Below are 26102 nucleotides of genomic sequence, written 5' to 3'. Positions count from 1 at the left end.
ATACACTCCAACAACTGTAGCGTTACCGTAGCAATACTGTAGCAGTACTGTAGCAGTCGACTGCATGTTTTAGCAGTCGACTGGCAGCGAACAGAATGTCTCTGTTCGCTCGGTTAGTGTGAAATCGAGCCGTTGGGATGTAACGGTCGAATTTCCACAGAGGGCAGTCGACTGCATGTTTTAGCAGTCGACTGGTAGGCGGGGTTTTCCAACCCGTGGCCTATATAACCAAGCCTTGGAAGCTTGGTTGAGGTTGACGAAATAGAGGTGGTTAATCTCTATTAGTAGTCTACTTGTGCCCTAGCTTGTAAGAAGTTGTTGTGAGAGTTGTGGTGAGGTTTCTCCACCCACAAGGAGCTACGTGAGCTAGCCGGAGGTCTTCCGGGGAGTAATCCACCGACGGATATGGATCGTCCACCTTACGGACACGCCGTGGAGTAGGAGCTTTATCTCCGAACCACGTAAATGATCGTGTAGCTTGGTTTGCATTCTTTCCTCTAGTATTTAGCTTTCTACTTGCTTTGTTTGCATTTCCGCTTGCGCACTAACGTTGTATAAAGAAGCGATTATTTGGGGGTGCCGTCTATCCAACCCCCCTTCAAGCCGGCCGTCCGATCCCCAACAAATTTGACATTCAATATCAACCCCGAGCGGCAATCAAGGCTCAAGTCTTGGCGGATTTCATCATAGAAGTCTAGAGTGACGAGCCAGCGGCAACATGGAAGATATATATGGACGGCTCGTCCACTCGGCAAGGCAGCGAGATCGGCATATTGCTTATTTCACCTCATGAGGACCGGATGAAGCTGTCCATTCGACTGGACTACCGAGCCACTAAAAACGAAGCCGAGTATGAAGCATTGATAGTCGGCCTACAGGTGACTCGGCATGTGAGAGCAGTTAAAGTCCTCATCCACTCGGACTCCCCACTTGCCGCCCAATAGCTATCCGGGGCATTCGAGATATGCAACACTCGACTAAGGCTCTATGCGGAGGCCAACTTCAAGGAGGTCATTATACAGAAGATCCCCCGATTAGAGAACTAGGCGGCAGATGAGTTAGTGAAACTAACCAGTTTGTTAACGCCATCGTCATAGGTTAGCTGATCGAACAAGTCTCGCTAGTGGCGCATATCGACCGAATGGAAGGAATAATCTTTCCGAACGACTAGATGACAACTCTGGCAGAGTTTCTACGTTCGAGAACTACACCTACCGATCCGGAAGAAGCCCACTTGTTGAAGAAGAGGGTCGGGCGGTTCACCTTGATCGGGGACTAGATTTACAAGAGAGCCTTCTCCAGGCCCCTCCTTAAGTGCGTCGGATCGGAAGACGTCGAGTACATTCTGAAGGAGGTGCACTAAGGCTCTTGCGGAGGTCATCCGGGTGGTCGTGCATTAGCCCGAAAGATACTCCTGACTGTATATTTTTGGCCGACCCTCCAGGACGATGCTGCTCGGACAGTGACCACCTGCCTGTCCTGCCAGAAATATCATAGCATGCCACACCGATCGACCGAGGAAATGAAAGCGTATACGGTATCATGCATGTTCGACCAATGGGGCATAGATATCGTTGTGTGTTCCCCATAATGATCGATCAGCGAAAATTTCTGCTCGTTGTGGTCAACTACTTCTCTAAGTGGGTTGAAGTCGAGCCGCTGGCAAGAATCACCGAGTAGACGGTCATTAAATTCATTTGACAGAACATCATTTTCTGATTCGGCATCCCGTATCTGACAATGGAAGACAGTTTGTCGGTCAAAGGCTCAGAGAGTGGTGCGGGGGCTATGACATCCAACAAGCTTTCACCTTTGTAGCATACCCACAGGGCAACGGGCAAGCCAAAGTCGCCAATCGGGAGATCCTCAGAGTCTTACGCGCTCGGCTCGACCACGTTGGAGGTAGCTGGGTCGACGATCTCCCTAACATGTTATGGGTCCTCCGCACGACCCCGAAGGAGGAGACCGGTGTGACCCCCTTCCATTTGGTATACGGCGGCGAGGCAGTCGTCCTCGTGGAGGTCGAAGTAGAATCTGATCGGGTGTAGCACTATGACGAGGGAAACGCCGAACAGAGGCTTATAGAACTTGATTTGGTCGACAAAACACGGGCGAAAGCAACGGTTCAGCTAACGACGTACCGGTAGCGGATGAAACAGAACTACAACCGAAGGGTGATCCTGAGATCCTTACATGTTAGTGATCTCATCTAGAAGAAAGTGAAGCCGGTCGGCAATGTCATCAAGCTCGAGGCCCCATGGGCAGGGTCTTTCAAGGTCGTGCAGAAGCTCCGTTCGGATGCTTACTATTTGGAGGATGAAGAGGGAAGGTAGCTCGAGAGGCCGTGGAGCACGAATCATGTTCAACCCTACAGGGCTGGATGAGAGGTGCGTGAGTGAATACTATATATTTTGTATTTCTTGTATGTCTCCCGAACGCAGGACAAAATATGAATAAAAAGCGAATGCCTCTTAAAGTGCATCTCCCTCAACGGTCGAGCGGTGACCTTAAACCCAAGTTTATTCAACGGTCGAGTGACGACCTTAAACGCTTGTCTCCATTAACGGTCGAGTGGCGACCTTAAATGCCTGTCTCCATCGACGGTCGAGCGCGCGACCTTAAACCCTTGTCTCCATCGACGGTTGAGCGACGACTTTAAACCCTTGTCTCCATCGACGGTCGAGAGGCGACCTTAAACCCTTGTCTCCATCAACGGGCGAGCGGCGACCTTAAACTTAAGTCTTCGCATGTGCTTCATCAACTATCGAGCGACGATCTAAAACCCGGGTCCTCATCAACAGTCAGGCGGCGACTATAAACCCTTGAGTCAGAGACTCTTGGGCCGATCAACCGAATTTTGAGTTATATTAGAGCCATGAGCTCTAGAAGTCAAGCGAGCTTCACTAGTCTTGGGCCAACACATCGGATTTCAATCTCGCCCGTTCAAGGTCGAATGAGCTTCATTGGTCTTGGACCAGCATATCAGATTTCAAATCTCCCCCGTTCGGGGTCGAGCAGTCTTCAAAAGCTCAGTGAGCGGGCAAGCATCGATGAATAGTCGATCGTAAACCTGGGCTACTCAAAAGCTCAAAGTCTTCAGAATATAGTGACCGTTCGACACTATTCTTCAAAATACTCCCAGGGTCGAGCGGGGGATCGCGGAATCACGAACTCTGAATACGAGAGGGATCGGTCGGCTGATAGAATAATCATGGACGAGGCCACAAGCTCTTGCAATACTCAAAAGGAGTTGAAAAACATACGAGGAGGTAAAGCTTGTTCGAAAGGACGAACATGCATTTAAACTTCAAAAATTTTACACAAATTTTATAGGGACTCTCGACCTCACTCGAGATAGTCCAAGACATCATCAGGCAGCGCGACAATGAGCTTATCCTGTCTGATGGCGTTGCTAGTCAGAGCAGCCGCCAGGTGCCCTCCCTCGCAAAGCTGGTCGATCGTCCCATCTATGGCCAGATCGAAAAGGCGTAGAGCCCGATCGGCGACCTTTTCATTAAAAGTATTTGAGCGGAGGTAATTTTTCTTCATGGCCTCAAAACGGCTCTACTTAGCATCTTGGTAGGTCTTCAAGGCCGCTCGGGAGGCCTCCAGCTCATCTTGGCAGTAGCCAGCGCAGTGTCCTTGGAGGCAAGCTGGCCGTGCAAGGCCATTTCTTCGGTCGACCGGCTTATCCGTTCGGCGACCAGGAAGTCCTCAGCTTCCTTGAGTTTTTGGGCGAAGGCCCGAGCTTCCTTATTCTTCTCCTCGAGGTCTGTGATGGCTCGGTTCTTCTGCACGTTGGTCGACTCGATCTTATTGTCAAAAGTGGCAACTTGCTTATTTAGCCGCTCCAGCATCATGGTATGCACGGTGCTCTTTGCCCGTTCGACCTCGAGCAGTTTGTTACTCTTCTCCAGAGCGGCTCAAAGTTTGGTCACCTCGGTGTCTCTTTATTCTTGAGCGGCGGAGGATTGGCCGCTCGACACCCTCAGTTGCTTTACTTCCTCCTCCAAAAAAACGAGCCTTTGGCACATGACCAGGCTCTCCACTCAGTACTACAAACAAAGCAGAGATGAGCACCGATCGGAAGTGAACTATGCAAATGAAGGTAAAACTTACCCCAGTGGATATCTGGATGTGGCTATCCATGAGTGCCTCAGGAGATTATCACCGCCGCACAGGCTCAAGCATCCTCCCATATCTTGGCGATCGACCCCTGTATGATGATCTAGTGCTCCGAAACTTGGGACTCGACGCTAGATTCGCGCCACTCCTCGATCGGGAGATGCAAAATCACTGTAATATGGTGTTGACCGCTCGGGGGCTAACTGTGCATAAGTCGCCTGCCCAGACGACCGAGATGAAGAAGCCGGCCGGATGCCTGACTTCTTGGTCTTCAATTTGGGTGGCAGGAAGACCACCGGCGGCGCGCAGACCATCCCCTGAGGTAGATTGGATAGGGAGGGCGTCCGATCCGATGATTCAGAGGCAATGGGCTCCTGGACAGAAGAGGGGGTCGACATTTCCACTTGTTCGGCGGAACGTACCCCGGAAGTGGCGGAGCGCGATGAAGGTTCCGCCCGACACCTCTTGCACCTGATTAGTGTCTCAGTTGAGGAGGTTGAGCCCAAGCCCCCTCAACCTCGACAACCGACTGCCGCTCAAAAGGATGGGAGCCACCAGTCGCTCTGACACTTACCTGAGCGGGAGCCACCTCGCTCTCATCCTGCAGCTCCTTTTGTGAGCCGACCGATTGTAGACCTCGGCACCCCAATTCTTCGACTGCGGCCGAGTTGATTGTGACGTCTGCGAGCTTCGCCTTGCTGGCTAGACGCACGCACAACATGACTTTGGTTGCAAAAGAGGAAGAGAAATCAGTTAGAATCAAAAGAAAGGATTAAAAGAAGTGACATACTTTGGTTGGTTGGCAGCCGGGTGTGGATCGGACTCAGGCCAAAGATACAGGACACCCTCCAGCAGCAGCTTGTGGATGTCGTATTTCTGACCGACCTACATTGCGGTTGCATTGAGGTAGTCCGATCGGCTCTTATATTTTTTCAGAGGAGGCTGAGGCGCCACTTCGAGCTGTCAGTGAGTCGGGAAGTCTGGCCGCTCGGGAAGACGCACAAAAAATAAATATTCTCTCCAATGCTTATTGAAGGACGACATTTTGTCGAAGAAAACCAAGCCCACTCGGGCTTGGAAAAGGAAAGTCTCCGGCTCGGACAACTTTGGATAGTAAAAATAGTGGAAGACCCGGGGAGTAAGGGGAATGTCGTGCAGGCGAAAGAGAACCACCACCCCGCACAACAACCAAAAGGAGTTTGACACTAGTCGATGGAGGGAGATGCGGAAATATTTACAAACAACAGGGAAGAAGGGATAGATAGGGAATCGCAGACCAACTGTAAAGTGATATCGAAAGAAGGTGATACAGTCGGGCGACGGAGAATTCGGTCGATTGGAAGGAGAAGGAAGGATGATTTCATATTCGGGAGGAAGCTCAAAAGCGGCTTTTAGACTCTCTGCTTCGCCGGCGTCGAACCGGGACACGGTAGAGGTGTACCAAGGACCCGGGATGCCGGCAAGAGACTGCGAAGAACTTGCCATTACAAAACATAGGTGGAGATTTGAAGAAAACCTACAGGCGGGGCTATCGCCGGAACACAAACACTTAAAAACTTGAGAATGGGAAAGAACAAGGCTGGAAGATGAAAAAGCTTGGAGGTCAGTGCGATAGGGAAGAAGCTTACGAGCAAAAGGTCGACGGAGAAAGACTGCTGGGGGGAGGTCGCCAGAGAAGTAGTATGGGGATGTCGCCGGAGCATGAAGCAGGTAGCACCAAAGAGCACGGAGGCGAAATGCGCAAAGGTGGCGACACACACGGGCTTATAAGCCTAGGGGCCTGCTAAAAACCATGATTTTACTGTATTATTTTGATTCATATATGCATGGTTTGATGTTGATTTCATAGGTTTAAATCATGGTTATATCACATTTTATGCATTGTATCGATTTTGGATTTAATTATAAATTATTTTATTTTTGTGTTATTTGATGCCAATATTTGATTCTTATTTTGTAGGCATCAAAGGATCTTGGATTTGGATCTATTCGAACCGAATTTGTGCTCGAATCGGAGTTTAAACGAGAAGATCAAGCTGCGGAGCATTATGGGTTGTTCATCAAAGATTGGTTAGATCTGAATCATCCAGTGAAGATCTGGTCGATCTGACCTAAGGGAAAGTAGATCCAGACCCTTGATCAAGATCAACACCTTCGGATCAGATTTTTAGAGACATTTCACCGTTGATCAAGCTCTAAATTGCTCACAGCCGTCTGTTCAGATCTGGATTAGATTTAAAAGAGAAGCTACAGTGTTCTTTCTCTTCGTCGATCTCCTCCGCACAGCTTCGTCGCGCGTTCATTTTCCAGCGAGATTCCAACCCCATCTCCACTTCTAGATCAATTTTCCGGCCAACTTCATTGGAGACGATGCTCTCAGATGCTTGCGACCAGCTTCCGGCGATCTGACCTCACTCCAAGGCGTTCCTACGGCGAGATTTGTGCTCTGCGATACTCTATTCTGCCGCGCCCGATTTGGAGGTGTTCCTCCGATTCCATCAGTGAGCTTTGGCAGTGTTCCTCCACTGCTACTGGACCATTCCTGACGACAATCCATCATTCATCTTCTCCACATCAGATCTGAGGTTGCAGTTCACAAATTGGCAGATTTCCTAAGTTGGGTGGCTTCGATTTTCATCAGCTTCGCTTGGAGAGTTGTCCGGTGAATCTGGTAAAGTTGAGCTGAGTTTAGCTACTGAGATTGTCTTCCCCGATTGCTGAAGTGAGGTTTCATGGATGCTTCCTTGTGTGACGGCAAGGAGAAGTTGCCGTGTAGATTGGTTTGGTGTTGAGATGGTTTAGGGTTTAATTTTTACATTCTTTTACTGTTGATAGATTTAGATTTCAGTTTATATTATTTAGATTCAGTAATCATAGTTATTTTTAGCTTAAGTGTTTTAATTCAAGTGTTTTTGGTAATTTAGTTTCAATTGATGTTTGGAATTATTCTTAATTCCGCTTTAGCTTAATTTGTAGCACTGTTGAAAAGTTTAGTTTCTGTAGTTAAGATTTAAATTTTGCTTTAGATCGTATTCATTTCTGTCTTGTTGTTCATTCTTAGTTTAAGTGAGTGTTGATGGTTTAATTATGACGTAGAGTGACAATGCGTTATGGTTTGATCATTGACACCTAGTTAGATTTCCTTTATGCATTAGAGTAATTTCTTAATTGCTGTGCTTTCATTTGTTAGATTTAGATTCAAGGCTTAAACTCCCTCATTTTATATTAAAAACCCCAAAAACGAGAATAACGTACAATCCTAGGTTATCATCCGACCGCTAGTTCCTCTAGAGATCGATCCTGGGCTCGTTATTACAATATGATTGTGTAGATAAGAGATTCATGGAATATTATTAATTTGATAAGCCCATTCGTGACATTTAATATAGTTTTCGGCTTTATCACCTGCCAATCAGAGCAGTCCGATCTAGTTGATAGAAACCTAGGTAAAGATTGGACCGTTGAATTCAAATCGTCAAACATCACATAAACAACCTGTCACGTCAGGCGTGCGGTGACAGCGAGCGTAACACGTGGCGCATCGCCACGGGTCGACATTTAATGAAGGTATGGGAGCGTGCCCAGTCTTAATGCGCGGGGATTTGCATGATTTCCTAGAAATCCAGGTGACGTCAGCTTGGCTCGTGCTCACCCAAAATAACCCAAGGAAAGATTTCACAAGTGCAAACCTTCGTCGTGCCGATCGGATCGAGGGAGCATACCTATGCCCGAACGACAAGCTTCAACAGGCCGATCGGCGAGGATCGGTCTTATCCCGATCAGAAACCACACAGTGCCGGAGACTGATCGGGAGGAAACCTACTCAGACCATTGTCCAATCAGTCGGATTTACAACCTCCTTAAACTAGACTTGAGGGGGGGAGGCTTGTGATGCGGTGATGATGAAGGGCCCCACCCCGCTGCCATGGTGAAGGTCAAAGGAGGTCAAAGTCAAGGCAGAGAGGGCATCGTCCGGTCAGGCGAAATATGCCCCGACCGGGGAAGAAGGCTCCGACCTGCCGTCGCCTTCAATACGGGAAGCAATCAAACAACCAATGCTCAAGGCAAGATGTAGAAGCTCAGCAGGTTTCGACCGAGCGACTACCCTACTCGGCCAGACAACAGAGATTGATGTGCAGAATTCAACTTTGGCCGAGCGGCTATCCCGCTCAGCTTGGCAATAGACTTCGATTGAGCGGCTACGTCGCTCGGCTTGACATCAGGCTTCGACAATAGCAAAGTGTACCTTCGGTCGAGCAGACACACACTAAGGAACAACAAGGTTTCGACCGACCAGACGGGGCACCAGGCGACGGATTTCAGGCCGAGCGGCCATCCTGCTTAACCAAGTAGTACACTCCTGACGATATACAGTGATATCCTTTTGAGAGTTGGTGCCGCCGACACCGGGCATGGGCTGCTAGAAGATCGTACGACGGAAGCTTCTATTGTCACTTCAGAGATATGCTCGGTCTGTTAAGATACTGTGTTAGAGACACTTTATTGAGAGGTCTTTTTAGGGAAAACTTTGAGAAGCGTGCTCACATTGGGAAGCATGCACACGCGTTGTCGGAGCTCTATATAAGGGGGGGGGGGGGGTCCAAGTATCAGTGGAGGTATACGATATTCATTGTTTGTACTATAGTTTTTGTTGCCCCGCTTCATTCCTCATCACCGGTGACTGATTTGAGCGTTGGAGGATCAACGCTGGGACTCCTCCCCTGGTTCGGCACTAACGTAGTCTGTGTTGCAAGTCCACAGGGAGTCCATAGGAGATCAACGTAAGTACCACATTCTTAACTTTTTATCTCTTTAATTTTCAGACAGGATCATATATGTATAGTAAAATATGTATGTATAGTAAAATATATTCTTTAGTGAAAATCTACCCGGATTTTTTCAATCAATCCAATATCAGTAATAAACAACTAATTTTTTTAATTTATTTTCAATATACCAACAAATCTGTAAGTTTATGGGTCATTAGAAAAAAATATGATAGAATTAAAAGATATGTTTTCCTTTCTAAAAATGAAAAAATATACTAATGAAAAAAATATATATAAAATTAAAGTTATTTTTAAATTTAACATTAAAATATATAAAATGAATGGGAAAAAGCAAATAAGTCTACCATTAGACCATACTAAAAAAAAATATTATAAAATAAACTTCTTTTCTTCACAAACCATTATTCACTGTATATATATATTTCCTTATTCTATCCAATCCCTATTAATAACTTTCCAAAATTTTCCTAATATTTATTTATAAAACTTGACGAAATTAAAAGATCGTCATCTAAATAAAAATATGGTGTTTAAGTTTCCCATAATAAAAGGATTGCTAAATAAAAACATTTATTTATTATTTTAACTGCATTTATTTTATTAATTACAATTACAATACCACAAGAGTGTAAAAGGTAATATAGATATACAATCTAAAACAGACGCAGTCTATATCTACCCGCAATTATACCAGTCATTAGAGTGCAGGGTCCCACTGGAACTCGCCTATACCGCGCCTCTTCTCCCTCTTCCCTTCCGCTAACGGCTGATTTCCTTCGCCCATCGACTTCCATTAATCGCCCCTTCCGCTTCGATCCGTTCCTCGTCTTCGGCTACAAATTACTCATTAATCGCCGGTTGATTTGCTTCCAATAACCTCCATTTCGTTTCTCCCCTTCATCGCCCTCTAAAACTGCCTCCAAAAAGAAATCTCTTTCAAGTATAATCTCTACTGCTTACCTCTTCCCAATCACTGGCCGGTCCTTTCATCCTTCGCAAGCTGATCACATCCTTTATTAATCCATTGTTTGCAGATCTTGGCACTGTTTTGGCACTCTTCTGTTAGCATCCAGTTTTGTATTTTAGTACTTCTGGAGTTCGTGGGCGGCTGCTGATCTTAGAAATCTTGTAGTTTTGGGGATTCGGCGTAGAGGAAAAATCGTTTTTTTTTATCAGGATGATCGGGAAAAAGAGCGTGGGCAAGACGTCTCTATTGTTCTTGCTGCTGCTAGGGTTCGGGGTTTTCATCGCTACCTATAACCTCGTCACGATGGTGCTTCACAACCAGCGGCGGGAGTCGAGGCTCGGGGTTCCTGGTGCGGATCCGGTCATTGGGATGCCAACTGATAGGAGGAGATTGGGCCGGCAGACGCGGCCGTTTCACGTGGCGGTCACTGCGACCTCCGCGGCGTACAGTAGGTGGCAGTGTCGTGTGATGTACTACTGGTACAAGAAGATGAAGGACGTTGAGGGGTCAGAGATGGGAGGGTTCACGAGGGTGCTGCACTCCGGGGAGCCGGACAATCTAATGGATGAGATCCCGACCTTTGTTGTGGATCCCCTCCCTGCCGGTGCGGATCGGGTGAGAGTTCTTCTCTGAGGTATTTTTTCACATGCATCAATCTAGAATGAGGATTATAATCTGGTCTGTCTCCATAACCTTCTTTTCTTTTCTTTGACGAATCTGCAATTTAGTGGTTTTTCCAGTGAAGCAAAGTTAGATCCGGTCTTATGCAAAATTTGTCACTCATTAAATTATCATATTCAAGGTATAAATGATCTACCGATTTTCTCACAAATTCACTTACTATTTATCTTAAAGAGATGCGTTTTAAGGAATGAAATTCTTAATAAATGCTGCAAACATGTGGTTGTTGCGAGTTATAAATAGTTTGGATTTTCCTTATGGATTGTATACCCTAAATATAGGTTATTTTGGGATCACCTTAACTTATCCAGTTGGTGATCATGTACGTAGTTATTTTATTCACCATAAGAATGCTTCTGTTCTAATACTATCAGATGAATTCCTGCAACTTCTTCTCTGCATAACTCATTTATTGCTCTGTGGTTGTTATGATGACTGAGTGCTTGCTTGATGATGTAACAAATCCTTAATCAGTGACAAGAATATCATTTCTATTTAATAGATGAGGAAAATAATTTTTTTGAACTGCTTCCTTGATGTGGTTTCAGGGGTACATTGTCCTAAACAGACCTTGGGCCTTTGTTCAATGGTTGGAGAAAGCAACTATTCCAGAGGAGTAAGCTTAGTTCCATTTGACTTTACTTCAATTGCTATTTGCGAAAAAACGGTATTTGTTGAATGGGAAAAACTGCAGGTATATATTAATGGCCGAACCCGATCATGTTTTTATCAAACCATTGCCAAACTTGGCTAGTGACAATCATCCTGCAGGCTTCCATTTCTTCTATATTAAACCAACAGAACATGTACAGATAGTAAGGAAGTTTTTTCCAGAAAAGAAGGGTCCTTTGACTAATATTGATCCCACTGGCAATTCCCCTGTGATAATTAAAAAGGTACATATTTATTATTTGTTTAATAAAATTTTGCAACATGTGTTTACATTCAACAATGCCACATATGCTTTTTTTGAATGCAATACGGTCGGAAGATTTTCTAAACTTGTATCCTTGGCACACTCTTTCTACACAATGCTCTCGGTACTATATGGCCAATGCTCTATTTTCACTTGTCTCACTGAAGTCTGAGCTTGAGAAGATTGCTCCCACTTGGATGAATGTTTCTTTGAGTATGAAAGAGGATCCAGAGACTGACAAAGCTTTTGGATGGGTGTTGGAAATGTGAGATCTGATTTGTTCTACTTCACATTTTGAATTGATGAAGATACTAATGCTTTTTAAGTTGTGATATAGGTATGCTTACGCTATTGCAAGTGCCTTACATGGTGTGCAACATATTCTTCGTAAAGATTTCATGATACAAGTATTCTTTCAATTCTTTTTGTGTCTGTGGGTGTTTCACTACTGTGCTATATCTTAATTACACTCTCTAAATTTTTTTATTACAGCCCCCTTGGGACTTGAAGTTAGGAAACGCTCACATCATTCATTTCACATATGGATGTGACTATTCCTTGAAGGTAACTTCCCTGGCCAATTTATATCTACATTTTGCACAGCAATAATTTTTAGCTAACCTTTTCTTATCACAGACACAAACACTAAGATCAGCCTTTGCCATTGTTTTTTTGTCTACATACTCTATGTGTTTACCTCTGAATATTGTTTCATCTCAGGGCGAACTAACTTATGGTAAAATTGGAGAATGGCGCTTTGACAAAAGAACCTATCTTCGTGGTCCACCACCAAGGAACCTAAGTTTACCCCCTCCAGGAGTACCTGAAAGTGTGGTATGTAACTACTCAATACCTTGAATGTTCTTAAACATAATCAAGCCATTTTTTTTTGTCTTATGTCCTATCTCTTCACTGTTTCCGTTTGGTAAATGCAAGTGTTGCTTGACTTGATGTTTCTTTACTTTAAAATTTTAAAACTTTGCTGTTCAGTATGTATAATTTAGAAGAAAGATTTTCAACTGTAAACTTTGCCAGGTTTATAGTTTAAATGTCACATTCCTTATCTGAGGTTTTCATTATATCATCAAACGAAGCTACTATTACTTCAAGTTATGATTGTAGTTGGGACACTTAAGATACTAACTCAATCATCTCGTTTGCTTAGTATTAATGTATTGAAGCTTTAATGAGTTGTGAAATGTATTTCGGGTAAAAAACAGGCAATCATTCTGCAGACCTCACAAGTGTCCTGTCACTGCTGTTTTGAATGAAAGTGAATCTTTTAGTTTGCAAATTATTATCAAAGTTTCTAGTGGTCATATGATCCGAAGAAGGTAGGAGGATATACTTTGGGGGAATTCTTGTTGAAGATTGAAGGTACTAGTTAGCTAATAAAAGCCTTGGATATTGTTATCCAAGATATTGGGACTGAACATTTTCATTAGTTGGCTTTGTTGGGAAAAAATTAAAATTTAAAAAGCAATTCATGTAACATGTTGCAATGCGAGAGATAGAAGGTTAATGCATCAGATATGTTTTCTTGGCAATTTGAGATATTAGTGGATGATATTTGGATCTTAGGAGGAACTGAATGCTGCAACCATATCCATTCTTAGCAGTATAAGTTGCTCAATCATATCAATCCATGGATTAGTATTTCTATGTTACTTGGGTTTATCCTGGTGAACACAGTTTTCTTTGTTTCTTTTGGAGTTATATACATATATATAACTGGAAATATTGGAGTTGAAACCTTGGATTTTAGTAGGAAATGCCTTGTGCTCAAAAGTGCCCAGATCAATATTCAGTTTTTTTTTGGATTATATTGCTCTGTAAAAATACCCATTGGTCTCAGGAAAATTTAGCTGAGGCAGTTGGACAGCTGATAATAATAGGTTTCCTTATGCTTTACTGCATAGAAATGAAGAGCTATGGTTTCCCTAGTGTTACTCTCCTGGAACCTGTTGGATATGAGTGTGAACTGCAGACAATAGAGCGGATAATGGTATCGCAATAAGAACTTTGAAATTTAGCTAGATAGTCTGATGCAGCAAATAACAATTGGAGAGACATTTGTGAGTCTGCTGGGATCATGGATATGCTCAGGGAAAGGCGCTTCTGACATGGAGCTTTTGCTTTCTTTATTTTTTGAACCTTTGAGTGTTAACAAGTGTGCATTTGTGAATATGCGCACGATAATATGATACCCCTCAATAGTTTTGAGCTACTCAAAGGAGAATTTAGAAGATCATAATGACATGCGCTATGCAACTAAAAACAATATGGTAGAAGGTGAAATCTTGTCTCACCTAGGAACAGGACACATATCTTCTCATCTTTGATAGCGGTTAGGTGTACTATCACGATCCTCTTAGATGAGATAATTGACTTATCAACCACTTAGTCAAAATGCTCAAGGCCAAGCTAATAGTAGCTCACTTAGTTAAGCTTCTAGAACTTCTTTATTAGCCAACAACTAAATTGGGGTACCGCATTTTTTCCTACTCAAGATTGAGTTGTACAACAGGTAAATAAGCTCAATAGTGTAAGTTTGGGGATAGTATTCCTTTCATTAAGAGAGTAGGCATCATGCATATAAGATGTACTATGCTAAAGGTACTAAGATGATGGTTGATATTCTGATTAAGAGTGAAAAAATAAGATGAGACTCTACTTTCTTTCAGATGTATACTACAAGAAGCAAATAATCTCTTTGCCTCGTTAGATTTTTTATTTTATTTTATTGCTCTGTTGTTGATATTTGTGCCACCTTAAGCAACAACAGGAATAAAGATTAACAATATCCAAGGGATTGGTTGGATTGGTAAACATATTTACCTGTATGACCCAATATTTCTTGAGCTAAAAGAGGATATTTGAGAAACAAAATCCTCATTCGGGTTGTCTAAGTTTAAAATATTCACTCCAGAAAAATTCTGGAAAACATGGCAAATTTCAAGCAGTCTGCTGCTTTACCTGGACTCTTGCATGTGAATTTAGAATGCTAAAACTCTTCGTATATTAATCAAACAATGATCTGTCTCCTCAACTTTCCAGCTACATAATACTATTGGGTTCTTGATGATGCAGGTAACACTAGTAAAGATGGTCAACGAAGCCTCAGCTAACATCCCTGGGTGGGATGATGGAAGGTAGCTGAATTTTGGAAGCCTCACAGCTGAAGGAAATTAGTTCTAGTTTTGACGAGTACAGAAAGGAAAGCATAAACACGTAGGACTCACAAGGGATGAAACTTTGAAGGCAGAAGCATGATAGATCAATACCTCGAGGGTTCCAAACAATGTATTCTTACAATGACGTTGACCCCGCAGCTGATTGTTGGTGCATTCTTTTTCTTCCTCGAAGACACTTGATTATTTCCCAAAAACTATAAATGTAATGACTGGAATATCTCCTGCACTAGATAAGTCATAAACCATTTTGATACATTGTACCTGTTTGAATTACACCCAATTTGAGGAGATACATAAAAGAGAACTTTTGATGACTTTGTTGATGCATTCTATGCAAGAGATGGCATTGAGAGATGTCGAATGAAGTGGAAATATGCAAGAGGTTGATAATTGTTTGAGAAGGTGTCCTTGTTTGTTGTTTTCAGTATTGGATTACTTGGGTTTGTTGCAGAAGTGGAAGCTTAAGTTGTGGCTCACATGTTTGCAGTGGAAGGTTCAACTTCACAGCTGATGCAGATTGTCTGCTCCACACCAAACCATTCCATTTGTCCAAAACTCATAACCATACACCAACCTCTTCATCTCTTTTTAGCCTATAAATTGCCTCGAGGTTCCCTTCCTTGATCTCCATCGCAGCACATTGAATCACTCGCCAATGGCTAACTCCATAGCTCTCTTGTTTCTCTCCCTCGCTCTTTGCTTTCTCCTCCCTAGCACCTCTCTCGCCCAATTCAGCTTTGGCCAGCAGGGCTTCGGCCAGCCGTTGTTGAGCCAACGTCGTCTTGGCTACCGGAGCCAATGCCAGCTCGAGCGCCTCGCCGCCCTCGAACCCACGCGTCGCGTGCCGTCGGAGGCTGGCTTCACCGAGTACTTTGACCAATTGAATGAGCAGTTGCAGTGTGCCGGCGTAGTCGCCTACCGTCGCACCATTCAGCCGAGAGGCCTCGTCTTGCCTTACTACTCCAATGCCCCTAAACTTGTCTACATAGTCCAAGGTATGCGGCATTCATTATCTAGCTTCTTAATTATTTACATTCAGTATTATTATGACATTCAATTGTCGTCCAAAATGTGCAGGTAGGGGTATCTCTGGAACCGTGATTCCTGGTTGCCCAGAGTCATTCCAATCTCTACGACAAGGTTTTGAGCAACAATGGGAAGAGGAATCGGAAAGCCAGAGCCAGCGTTTCAGGGACGAGCACCAAAAGGTTCAATTCTTCCGCGAGGGCGATGTTCTCGCATATCCTGCCGGCGTCGCTAATTGGGTCTACAATAACGGTGAAATTCCTATTATAGCAATCGCTGTCGCCGACACAAGCAGCAATGCCAACCAACTCGATCGCCAACACAGAGTCGGTTCAAACTAGCAATTCAGTAATTTATCATAAGACATTAACACTTATATGATTCTAATTAATTTATATATATATGTGCGTTCAGCAATTTCTATTGGCGGGCAGAGAGAGGCAATCCCAAGAGCAAATCACACAGATAGAAGAGAGATTCCAGCAACAGAAGGGGAATAACCTCCTGAGCGGCTTCGAACTCGAACTACTGGCTGAGGCTCTGGGAGTCGACAAGGAAGTCGTGAGGAAGATTCAAAATCTAAACGATAACAGAGGTGACATTGTTCGCGTGGAGAAGGGGCTACAGATGTTGGAGCCACAGAGACGTGCTGAGCAGGAAGCTCAAGAGCAAGAGAGAGAGGAAAGAGAAGAGACACAGGAGAGGAGGGGATCATCATGCGAACGTAATGGATTGGAGGAAACCTACTGCACCCTCAAGAACAGACAGAACATAGCCAATCCCACTCTTGCCGACTACTACAATCCCCGCGCTGGAAGACTGACTAGCCTCAACGTCCAAAAGCTTCCCATCCTTCGGTTCATCCAACTCAGTGCCGAAAGAGGAGTCCTTCGACGGGTATATATATAGCTAGTTCATTCAGTACATACATCCATCGTTACTCAAAGTATAAACATTTAAATATTGACATTCTGTCTTCTCTTTTCTCGTACGCATGCAGAATGCAATTCAACCACCTCACTGGAATATCAATGCTCACAGTATCATGTATGTGGTAAGGGGAAGTGGTCGCTTGCAGGTGGTTGGCCACCGAGGTCGAACCGTGTTCGACGGTGAGCTCCGTCAAGGACAACTGTTGGTGATCCCACAACAGCACATAGTGATCAAGAAGGCACAGAGCGAGCAATTCGAGTGGATCTCATTTAAGACCAACGAGAATGCGTTTGTGAGCCATATTGTGGGTAAAACATCTGTTCTTCGAGGTATTCCAGTGGAGGTGCTGATGAACTCCTACCGCGTCTCGAGGGAGGAGGCTCGGAGACTCAAGTTCAACAGAGGAAACGAGATCGCAATCTTTAGCCCCCGACTGGAGAAGGAAGATCGAGCTGCTGCGTAACAAACTGTAGAGTGTCACGGAATAAATAATCAAGGCTCTAATGGAATAAGAATAAGGTTATATATAGGATCAAATAAAGCCTTGCTTGTAGTTTTGACTCCCAAAATCAAATAAATAAAGCTATGGCTGACTTTACCAACGTCTTATGCATCATCTTGTTTTTTCCCTTTTTCCTTTTTGCTCGAATGCTCAACTAATTCTTTAGACATTACTCTTTTCTGTTCTGTCGTCTAGCTTTAACTGCAGGCTTTGCTACTCTGTTCTACTCACTTAGATATGTCTGTCAGACCTCTCAAGCTCATCTGTTTCCACAAAGTCCCAGCACTTTGGAATATCAATCATTAAAGAGATCAATCTAACTTCTTCTCTTGCAACATTTTCTGCAAATTTTATAGCTGTACACATCAACTTGGCTCTTCTTAATCTTCAGCTTCTTCAGTCTGTAGAACAGTTTACATTTCTGCAGCCCCACTCCATCCCTTTAAATATTAGTCCTTCTCACCAGACTCCCATGAACTCTTTGAACCTTTTGAAAAAGCTTTTCTAACACTACTTTGCATGATCTCTTTCAAGTGATCATATAAAAAAAGTTGTACCTCTTCACATTATCTCCTTTCTCATCTTTTGCCAACTCACAACATCCACTTCCATTCACAACAAGCAGTTAAAGCTCAAGTGTTCACCAGACTGGCTGGTTTAGTCGAAGAACAGAACCGGTTTAGCAAGACGATATACCGTAAGGTTGATGTTTGTGAATAAATTTAGTGTTCGACTTGGTAAGAGTTTATTTATGTTCACTCAATATACACTAGATCAATTAAACAAATAAATTTGAACAACTCATTAAACTAAACAAATAAGTTTGAACATATATATGTTCAGCTTGTTAATGTCCATCAATAATATTTGTGAATAATATTCATGAATAATGTCCACGAATCATATTTATTAATAAACTCTTATTTACATGTAAATAAAAATAATAATATTTTTAAAATGAAAAAATAAATTATCAAATTTCAAACAATTAAACAAACTCGAATTGAAAACTCGATAATATCTAAACGAATCAAATTTAAGTTAAATTTGAAATAAACTCAAGCTCATTAAAAAAAATCAAACCATACTTAAAAATTATTTCAATGATTTAATTCGGCTCGACTCGAATACTTTGTCAAATAAATTTAAATATCTCAAAACTTGACTGAGCTGAACATATTTACCGCCCTAACAGCAAGAAAAGTCTTTCTCTCGGTGTAGTTCAGATCTCAGCTTGGGGAGACAGATGCCATGTTACTTTCCTCTCCTCTTTCTTCTTCACATGATGCATCTTGAAGGAGTAATTAAATTATTAGGGAAATCAATTATATTATATTTGTTTGCAGTCATGGCAGATGGAGACTGAGAATAATAATCGAAGATTAATGAGAGGAGTGAATTGATTAGTATTATAGTAAGAAATAGAGAAGCTTAGTTCGCATGAAATTCGTGGAGCATTTTGAAAAATAACATTTATATTAATACGGGAGCATTTTGAAAAATACCCTTAATTTTAGTCAAATTAAACCTTTTTTTATTTTTTATTTTTTATTTTTTATTTTTTATTTTTTATTTTTTATTTGGTGCAGCAAGAACGCTAACGAAGTATTTAGCCAACGAGAAGAGAAGGAGCCAAAATTCTGTTGCCTCCCTGCTGGTTTCTTCAAAAATCTCCATCTTCGCCTGTTGCTCCATCGAACACCGGCGATCTTTTTCTTTTTTTACCTTCTTCGCTAGATTTTCCGCTCCAAAAAAGCCATCTTTAGCTCTTTTCTTTTTCTGCCTTAATCTTGATTTAGGCCCCGGTTCCGAGGAAAGCGCGCCAAGAGCCAAGGGGTCGCGTCTAGACTCCTAGGAGCCGTGATCCACCCCGCGCCCGTCTCCCCCGCTGCAATTTTGCTCAATTGTTTCCTTGCTTTTGAGCCTCTTTCTCGGTTTCTGGTTTCGGCGACAGGTTGGAGGGGGACCAGCTTCCATGGCGCTGGGCTTGGTAACGCAACACCTCGCCCGCCTCGGCACACTGTCGGCGACGTCGGACCACGCTTCCGTCGTGTCCATCAACATCTTCGTCGCGCTGCTCTGCGGATGCATCGTCATCGGGCACCTTCTGGAGGAGAGCCGATGGATAAACGAGTCGATCACCGCCCTTGTGATCGTGAGTTCCCTTCCCCATTTGTAGTCTCTCTGTCAAATAAAGTTTTCATCTTTTTCGATCCGGCTTCTGAAGAATAGGGTTCCTTAGTCCTTTCTTCGTTGTTTCTTCTGCTGGTCCAGGGAGTTTGCACGGGGGCCGTCATTCTGCTGACGACCAAAGGGAAGAGCTCGCACATCTTCGTGTTTAGCGAAGATCTCTTCTTCATCTACCTTCTCCCTCCCATTATATTCAATGCCGGGTATTTTTCACTCTCATTCATTTATTCTAAATAGGAAGAAGAGGACATATTCCTTTAATGTTCTTTGAACGGTTACCATTTTGGTTATGCGTTAGATTGCAAAACCGAGGATTTTAGCTACTGTTTATAACATAAACTTGTTGTTTGGATCTTCCTTTTAATCCTGTTCTTGACATATTGATAAGGCCCAATTGAGTTATTTTTCTTCTTGCGCATGATTCATAGGGCATGGTATTGAGTAAGATTTGCTGATTGGTTCTTGAGTGATTACTTGATGTTTGCTACATATATACGACGAGGAACACATTGTTACTAAGTGGATTGATCTTCCACTTACTATGGCTAAATATTGAATAGAGATTATGGAATAAAATATGTTTTACAAAGTGAGCCAATGTAAAATAATTGTTTTTTGTGGTGTTTTTATGCTGCTTCTGCTAACATCTTAAGTGTTTTTCACAGTTGAGCTGATATGTAACATTCTTAACATGTTTCCATTCTAAAACCACCAACAGTGTATCATTTATCGTTTGACATCTGATACTGTGTTCTCCTTGTGGCCAGAAAATATCTTCTGTAACTGATAGATTGAGACTGACTTGTTGAATTTTTCTTGATTTCCAGGTTCCAGGTAAAAAAGAAACAATTCTTCCGCAACTTCATGACAATCATGTTGTTCGGTGCAATTGGGACATTAATATCGTTTTTCACAATTTCCCTTGGTAAGTTCTTAGAGTCATGTCACAAGATGCCTAATATGTGAATCCTAAGTTTCCAGAACATCATTTGCCAGTGTATTCTTTTGTTTCAGAGTTGGAATGTGCAAAGCTCTTCTTTTAACAAAAGTGTATTGCCTTGTGAAAAAGAGATCTTGGAGATTTCTTTCCAAGTGCATGACACTGGGTAGCAATGTTAATCATGCCTAATATATTTTTTCTTCCTTTGATGGTAAACACAGGAGCAGTTGCATTGTTCCGGAAAATGGATATTGGCTCATTGGATATTGGAGACTTTCTTGGTATTTTTCTTTTTCTTTATAACGCATATCTTTGCCTTCCCTATATCCTAGTGATCTACCATAATGTCTCATTCTGATTTATTCCTTTTCTTTTGTTCATGCAGCCATAGGTGCCATATTTTCTGCCACGGATTCTGTCTGCACCTTGCAGGTAATGAAGGCTTATGTATTCATTAGTTCTAGCTGAACAAGGTAAATACTTAACACACAAAATGATTTCTCTGAAACAGATTCTTAATCAAGATGAAACACCTCTATTATATAGCTTGGTATTTGGTGAAGGAGTTGTTAATGATGCTACATCCGTTGTGCTCTTCAATGCAATTCAGAACTTTGATCTTGTTCACATCGATGCCATAATCATATTGAAATTTTTGGCAAACTTTGGATACCTGTTTCTCACCAGCACCCTCCTTGGAGCTTTTGTATGATATTACTTCATGCATTTTACTACTAGTTCTATATTTTTAAAGATATATATCATCTTGTATGATCTAAAAATATTTAATCTATTAATTTCAGGGCGGACTGCTAAGTGCTTACATCATCAAGAAATTGTACATCGGAAGGTTAGTTGATGAAATTACCCCTGTACTCATACTTTTGTTAATAGTTCCGCTCTAAACTGAAATTTTAAGAATTGAAATAATCTTTATTCATTTTCCTTCCCAGACATTCTACTGATAGAGAAGTTGCTCTAATGATGCTCATGGCGTACTTGACATATATGTTGGCAGAAGTGAGATGCATCTTTAATCGCATGAAACAAGTTCTTAACATCTCAAGTAGATAGTTTGTAGAGTTGTTTATGTTCTTAGGCTTTGTATTATGTTGCAGTTGTTGGATCTAAGCGGCATCCTCACAGTATTCTTCTGTGGGATAGTCATGTCACACTATACCTGGCATAATGTCACAGAGGGCTCCAGAATTACTACCAAGTGTGTTACAAATGATCTCAATGCCTTTATTTTGTCTTTGTTAATTAACTCAGTTTCGAAGCATCCCACTGATCAAATAGAGTCCACTAATTATTCTCCATTTCTCTTTGCTTTCCTTTCTTGCAACTCTAGGCATGCATTTGCCACATTATCCTTCATTGCAGAAACCTTTTTATTTCTTTATGTTGGAATGGATGCGTTGGACATCGAAAAATGGAGGTTTGTTAGTAGCAGGTATGGTTTGGAAAAAGGAAGTATTGCATTGCATGTGTCTTGATATGAAACACTTGCATGAAGTTTGTAGGACTCATGATAAAAACACCTACAAGTACTAATAATACTGGGCACCTAATACCTAATAACATTTCTGATTCTCCTTCCTCTAACTATTATTGATTCTAAAGAAACATTCATGTGTTTTTTTTTGCAGCCCTGGGAAATCAGTTCAGATCAGCTTGATCTTGTTAGGGCTAGTTTTGGTTGGTCGAGCTGCTTTTGTATTTCCACTCTCATTTCTATCCAACCTAACAAAGAAATCTCCAGACGATAGGATCGTTCTCAAACAGCAAGTAAGTGCATACAAAATCATTCTCACTAAGTTCATTAGATTGATTCAGTAATAAATTCACACCAATTTAGACAGGTTACAATATGGTGGGCAGGTCTCATGAGAGGTGCAGTGTCCATAGCACTTGCTTATAATCAGGTATAAAATTTGCAGGTTTTTTTTTGGTTTTTGTGTTTTTTCACGATAGATCTATTAATATCAAATAAGAAGACATAGATGCTTCCCCTGATTTATTATCTGTCCAGTTCAATCAATACTAATGTTTCTTGATAATACATTTCTCGACATTCAACTGATGTTTAGCATGAATTTTTTTTGTTATCCTGTAGTTCTTTTGATAATCAAATTCAGATAGATGATTTGAAGGACGAATGTATTTCCAATTTTCATTGAATTTAACAAATTCTAATAGTATATATCTATTGAACTTACAGTTTGCAAGATCTGGACACACGCAACTGCGAGGAAATGCAATTATGATCACTAGCACTATCTCTGTTGTGCTCTTCAGCACTGTGGTAAGTCTTTGTGTTGGGGGAAGTACAAAATAGATTCATGTTATGTTTACCACCTTCTGAATTCGAATTTTTTGCAATATTCAAGCTAACTAAATAATCAACCTGGTGATTATCAAATGCATAAGTAGTTCTTTTTTTTTATTTTTTGGAGTGAAATTTTTAATTGTTTTACTACCTTATGATGCCTCCTAGGTTTTTGGATTGATGACGAAGCCGCTCTTGAGTTTCTTATTGCCACATAACGCAAAGCACTTTAGCAGCATGTCCTCTGATCCATCAACCCCCAAATCTCTCTTATTGCCGCTCATGGAGAATGGACAGGCCTCGGAAGATGAAATAGGGGAACATGTAGCTCGGCCATCCAATCTTAGACTGCTCCTGACAAAACCAACTCATACGGTTCATCACCATTGGCGGAAGTTTGATAATGCATTCATGCGTCCGGTTTTTGGTGGGAGAGGTTTTGTTCCATTTGTTCCTGGCTCCTCTAGTGCGCAGAGCCTCCATGGCTGGAGTTAAATTAAAAAAGGATCCTCGGGTGAGACTTAAGACGACGGTAAATAGGAGAATATAGAATAAAAGACAACCTTGGAATTCTTTGCTCAACCTAACAGGTCTTTGTTTTATTGTACAGTTCAACTGTTGGTGCCTGATGATACGAAAAATCAGCTGATCTTGTGTAATTATCAGATAATCACATAATCAAAATTATAAATAACAACTTCAATCCAACGTACCTTAGTTGAGATATTAGATGCCTACAAATGAACTTACTCTTTTGTAAAAACAGAGGCAATAAATCACAATTTGAAGAACAATAAGCAGCAGCAGGTCATTTTTTGCAAGATTGAACAATAAACAGAAATAACAGGAGTCATGCGGGTATAAGTGCATGCATGAGAGTAGATAAACAATTCCCATTTTCTTAGAGAGTTCATGTTTCTAATGAATTCCCTAGGAGGATGAACAAACAAGAGTTTCACTGATATTCTTCTTATTAATGGTGTATATTTTTGTGAAAAACAAGAGCACTAGGCGATATATGCCAAATTAATGAGTGAATATTTTGAGTTTTGGGATTTGGTATCAAAAAAAGTAAAGTCCAACGGTTGACTTTTTATTTATTAGACTAAGTGCCAGAACTACAAGGATGGCTTTATTATTGAACCATATAGCTTTATTAGGCCATAAAAACTCCGGTGATCAACTCCTTAACACTGTCGAGTACGCTACCCTGCTGTTCTCTTTCTTGCCGGGGGCTAAAGATTGCAATCTCGTTTCCTCTGTTGAACTTGAGTCTCCGAGCCTCCTCCCTCGAGACGCGGTAGGAGTTCATCAGCACCTCCACTGGAATTCCTCGAAGAACAGATGTTTTACCCACAATATGGCTCACAAACGCATTCTCATTGGTCTTAAATGAGATCCACTCGAATTGCTCGCTCTGTGCCTTCTTGATCACTATGTGCTGTTGTGGGATCACCAACAGTTGTCCTTGACGGAGCTCACCGTCGAACACGGTTCGACCTCTGTGGCCAACCACCTGCAAGCGACCACTTCCCCTTACCACATACATGATACTGTGAGCATTGATGTTCCAGTGAGGTGGTTGAATTGCATTCTGCATGCGTACGAGAAAAGAGAAGACAGAATGTCAATATTTAAATGTTTATACTTTGAGTAACGATGGATGTATGTACTGAATGAACTAGCTATATATATACCCGTCGAAGGACTCCTCTTTCGGCACTGAGTTGGATGAACCGAAGGATGGGAAGCTTTTGGGCGTTGAGGCTAGTCAGTCTTCCAGCGCGTGGATTGTAGTAGTCGGCAAGAGTGGGATTGGCTATGTTCTGTCTGTTCTTGAGGGTGCAGTAGGTTTCCTCCAATCCATTACGTTCGCATGATGATCCCCTCCTCTCCTGTGTCTCTTCTCTTTCCTCTCTCTCTTGCTCTTGAGCTTCCTGCTCAGCACGTCTCTGTGGCTCCAACATCTGTAGCCCCTTCTCCACGCGAACAATGTCACCTCTGTTATCGTTTAGATTTTGAATCTTCCTCACGACTTCCTTGTCGACTCCCAGAGCCTCAGCCAGCAGTTCGAGTTCGAAGCCGCTGAGGAGGTTATTCCCCTTCTGTTGCTGGAATCTCTCTTCTACCTGTGCGATTTGCTCTTGGGATTGCCTCTCTCTGCCCGCCAATAGAAATTGCTGAACGCACATATATATAAATTAATTAGAATCATATGAGTGTTAATGTTTTATGATAAATTACTGAATTGCTAGTTTGAACCGACTCTGTGTTGGCGATCGAGTTGGTTGGCATTGCTGCTTGTGTCGGCGACAGCGATTGTTATAATAGGAACTTCACCGTTATTGTAGACCCAATTAGCGACGCCGGCAGGATATGCGAGAACATCGCCCTCGCGGAAGAATTGAACCTTTTGGTGCTCGTCCCTGAAACGCTGGCTCTGGCTTTCCGATTCCTCTTCCCATTGTTGCTCAAAACCTTGTCGTAGAGATTGGAATGACTCTGGGCAACCAGGAATCACGGTTCCAGAGATACCCCTACCTGCACATTTTGGACGACAATTGAATGTCATAATAATACTGAATGTAAATAATTAAGAAGCTAGATAATGAATGCCGCATACCTTGGACTATGTAGACGAGTTTAGGGGCATTGGAGTAGTAAGGCAAGACGAGGCCTCTCGGCTGAATGGTGCGACGGTAGGCGACTACGCCGGCACACTGCAACTGCTCATTCAATTGGTCAAAGTACTCGGTGAAGCCAGCCTCCGACGGCACGCGACGTGTGGGTTCGAGGGCGGCGAGGCGCTCGAGCTGGCATTGGCTCCGGTAGCCAAGACGACGTTGGCTCAACAACGGCAGGCCGAAGCCCTGCTGGCCAAAGCTGAATTGGGCGAGAGAGGTGCTAGGGAGGAGAAAGCAAAGAGCGAGGGAGAGAAACAAGAGAGCTATGGAGTTAGCCATTGGCGAGTGATTCAATGTGCTGTGATGGAGATCAAGGAAGGCAGTCTTGGAGCTATTTATAGGCTAAAAAAGAAAAGATGATGAAATTCGTTTAGACGACGCGAGCGTAGGAATGAGGTTGGTGGATGGTTATAAGTTCTGGACAAATGGAATGGTTTGGTGAGAAGGAGACAATGTGCATCAGTTGAGAAGCTCAGCCTCCCCTGCAAACAACATGTGAGCACAACTAAAGCTTCGACCCCGGCAACAAATTCCAGGTAATCCAATAGTGAAACGACTTTGGTCATGTTTGGAATAGGCACCTCCGATAAGATAAGATCGATCTTGATCAGCCTGGTGTTTGTTCATGACTTTGGCTAATATTTATCCTGTGGAAGACCTCTTTTATAATCATGAAAGGTTCCTTCTATGAACAGTACGAAGGTGCCTTCATTGCTCGAAGGCGCCTTCGGATACTGTTCATCCGAAGACAATTTTCTTCCTTTTGCCCTGTAAAATAATATTAGTCCAAAATACCCTACAAAATAAGTATTAGGATAATTTAAT

The 26102-nt window shown here is 42.4% G+C and overlaps 4 protein-coding genes across 8 annotated transcripts; 3 read left to right on the top strand and 1 right to left on the bottom strand.

Moving 5' to 3' along the window:
• Positions 1 to 9661: 9661 nt before the first annotated feature.
• On the top strand, positions 9662 to 14990 carry LOC121989217 (hydroxyproline O-arabinosyltransferase 3-like). The gene is made up of 9 exons (XM_042543115.1): positions 9662 to 9855; positions 9950 to 10497; positions 11112 to 11179; positions 11258 to 11459; positions 11647 to 11744; positions 11817 to 11886; positions 11972 to 12043; positions 12200 to 12313; positions 14570 to 14990. Exons 2-9 carry the CDS (start codon positions 10093 to 10095, stop codon positions 14633 to 14635), a joined length of 1095 nt encoding a protein of 364 aa, XP_042399049.1. The 5' UTR covers positions 9662 to 9855; positions 9950 to 10092; the 3' UTR covers positions 14636 to 14990.
• Positions 14991 to 15116: 126 nt separating this feature from the next.
• Positions 15117 to 17158, top strand: LOC121989216 (cocosin 1-like). The gene is made up of 4 exons (XM_042543113.1): positions 15117 to 15668; positions 15751 to 16025; positions 16114 to 16596; positions 16700 to 17158. The coding sequence occupies exons 1-4, from the start codon at positions 15329 to 15331 to the stop codon at positions 17093 to 17095; spliced, it is 1494 nt and encodes a 497-aa protein (XP_042399047.1). The 5' UTR covers positions 15117 to 15328; the 3' UTR covers positions 17096 to 17158.
• Positions 17159 to 18757: 1599 nt separating this feature from the next.
• Positions 18758 to 23317, top strand: LOC121989213 (sodium/hydrogen exchanger 2-like). 5 transcript variants are annotated; one of them, XM_042543110.1, is made up of 15 exons: positions 18758 to 19289; positions 19409 to 19527; positions 20152 to 20249; positions 20486 to 20545; positions 20650 to 20696; positions 20776 to 20970; positions 21068 to 21114; positions 21218 to 21284; positions 21383 to 21483; positions 21616 to 21717; positions 21914 to 22052; positions 22127 to 22189; positions 22486 to 22569; positions 22762 to 23107; positions 23204 to 23317. In XM_042543110.1, exons 1-14 carry the CDS (start codon positions 19110 to 19112, stop codon positions 23086 to 23088), a joined length of 1629 nt encoding a protein of 542 aa, XP_042399044.1. In that variant the 5' UTR covers positions 18758 to 19109; the 3' UTR covers positions 23089 to 23107; positions 23204 to 23317. The 5 variants fall into 5 exon arrangements, 4 of the variants coding, with proteins under 4 accessions (XP_042399044.1, XP_042399043.1, XP_042399045.1 ...); XR_006114205.1 differs by lacking the exon at positions 23204 to 23317 and having other exon boundaries at positions 22123 to 22189; positions 22762 to 22819; XM_042543109.1 differs by having other exon boundaries at positions 22762 to 23317.
• Positions 23318 to 23749: 432 nt separating this feature from the next.
• On the bottom strand, positions 23750 to 25556 carry LOC121991455 (cocosin 1-like). The gene is made up of 4 exons (XM_042545454.1): positions 25217 to 25556; positions 24860 to 25134; positions 24291 to 24773; positions 23750 to 24187 (listed from the first exon to the last, which is right to left on the bottom strand). Exons 1-4 carry the CDS (start codon positions 25554 to 25556, stop codon positions 23750 to 23752), a joined length of 1536 nt encoding a protein of 511 aa, XP_042401388.1.
• Between the last annotated feature and the right edge of the window lie 546 nt (positions 25557 to 26102).

The sequence above is a fragment of the Zingiber officinale genome, chromosome 6B, assembly GCF_018446385.1.
Source record: "Zingiber officinale cultivar Zhangliang chromosome 6B, Zo_v1.1, whole genome shotgun sequence".
Taxonomy (NCBI): Eukaryota; Viridiplantae; Streptophyta; class Magnoliopsida; order Zingiberales; family Zingiberaceae; genus Zingiber; species Zingiber officinale.
This window is presented reverse-complemented; position numbering and strand designations above follow the sequence as displayed.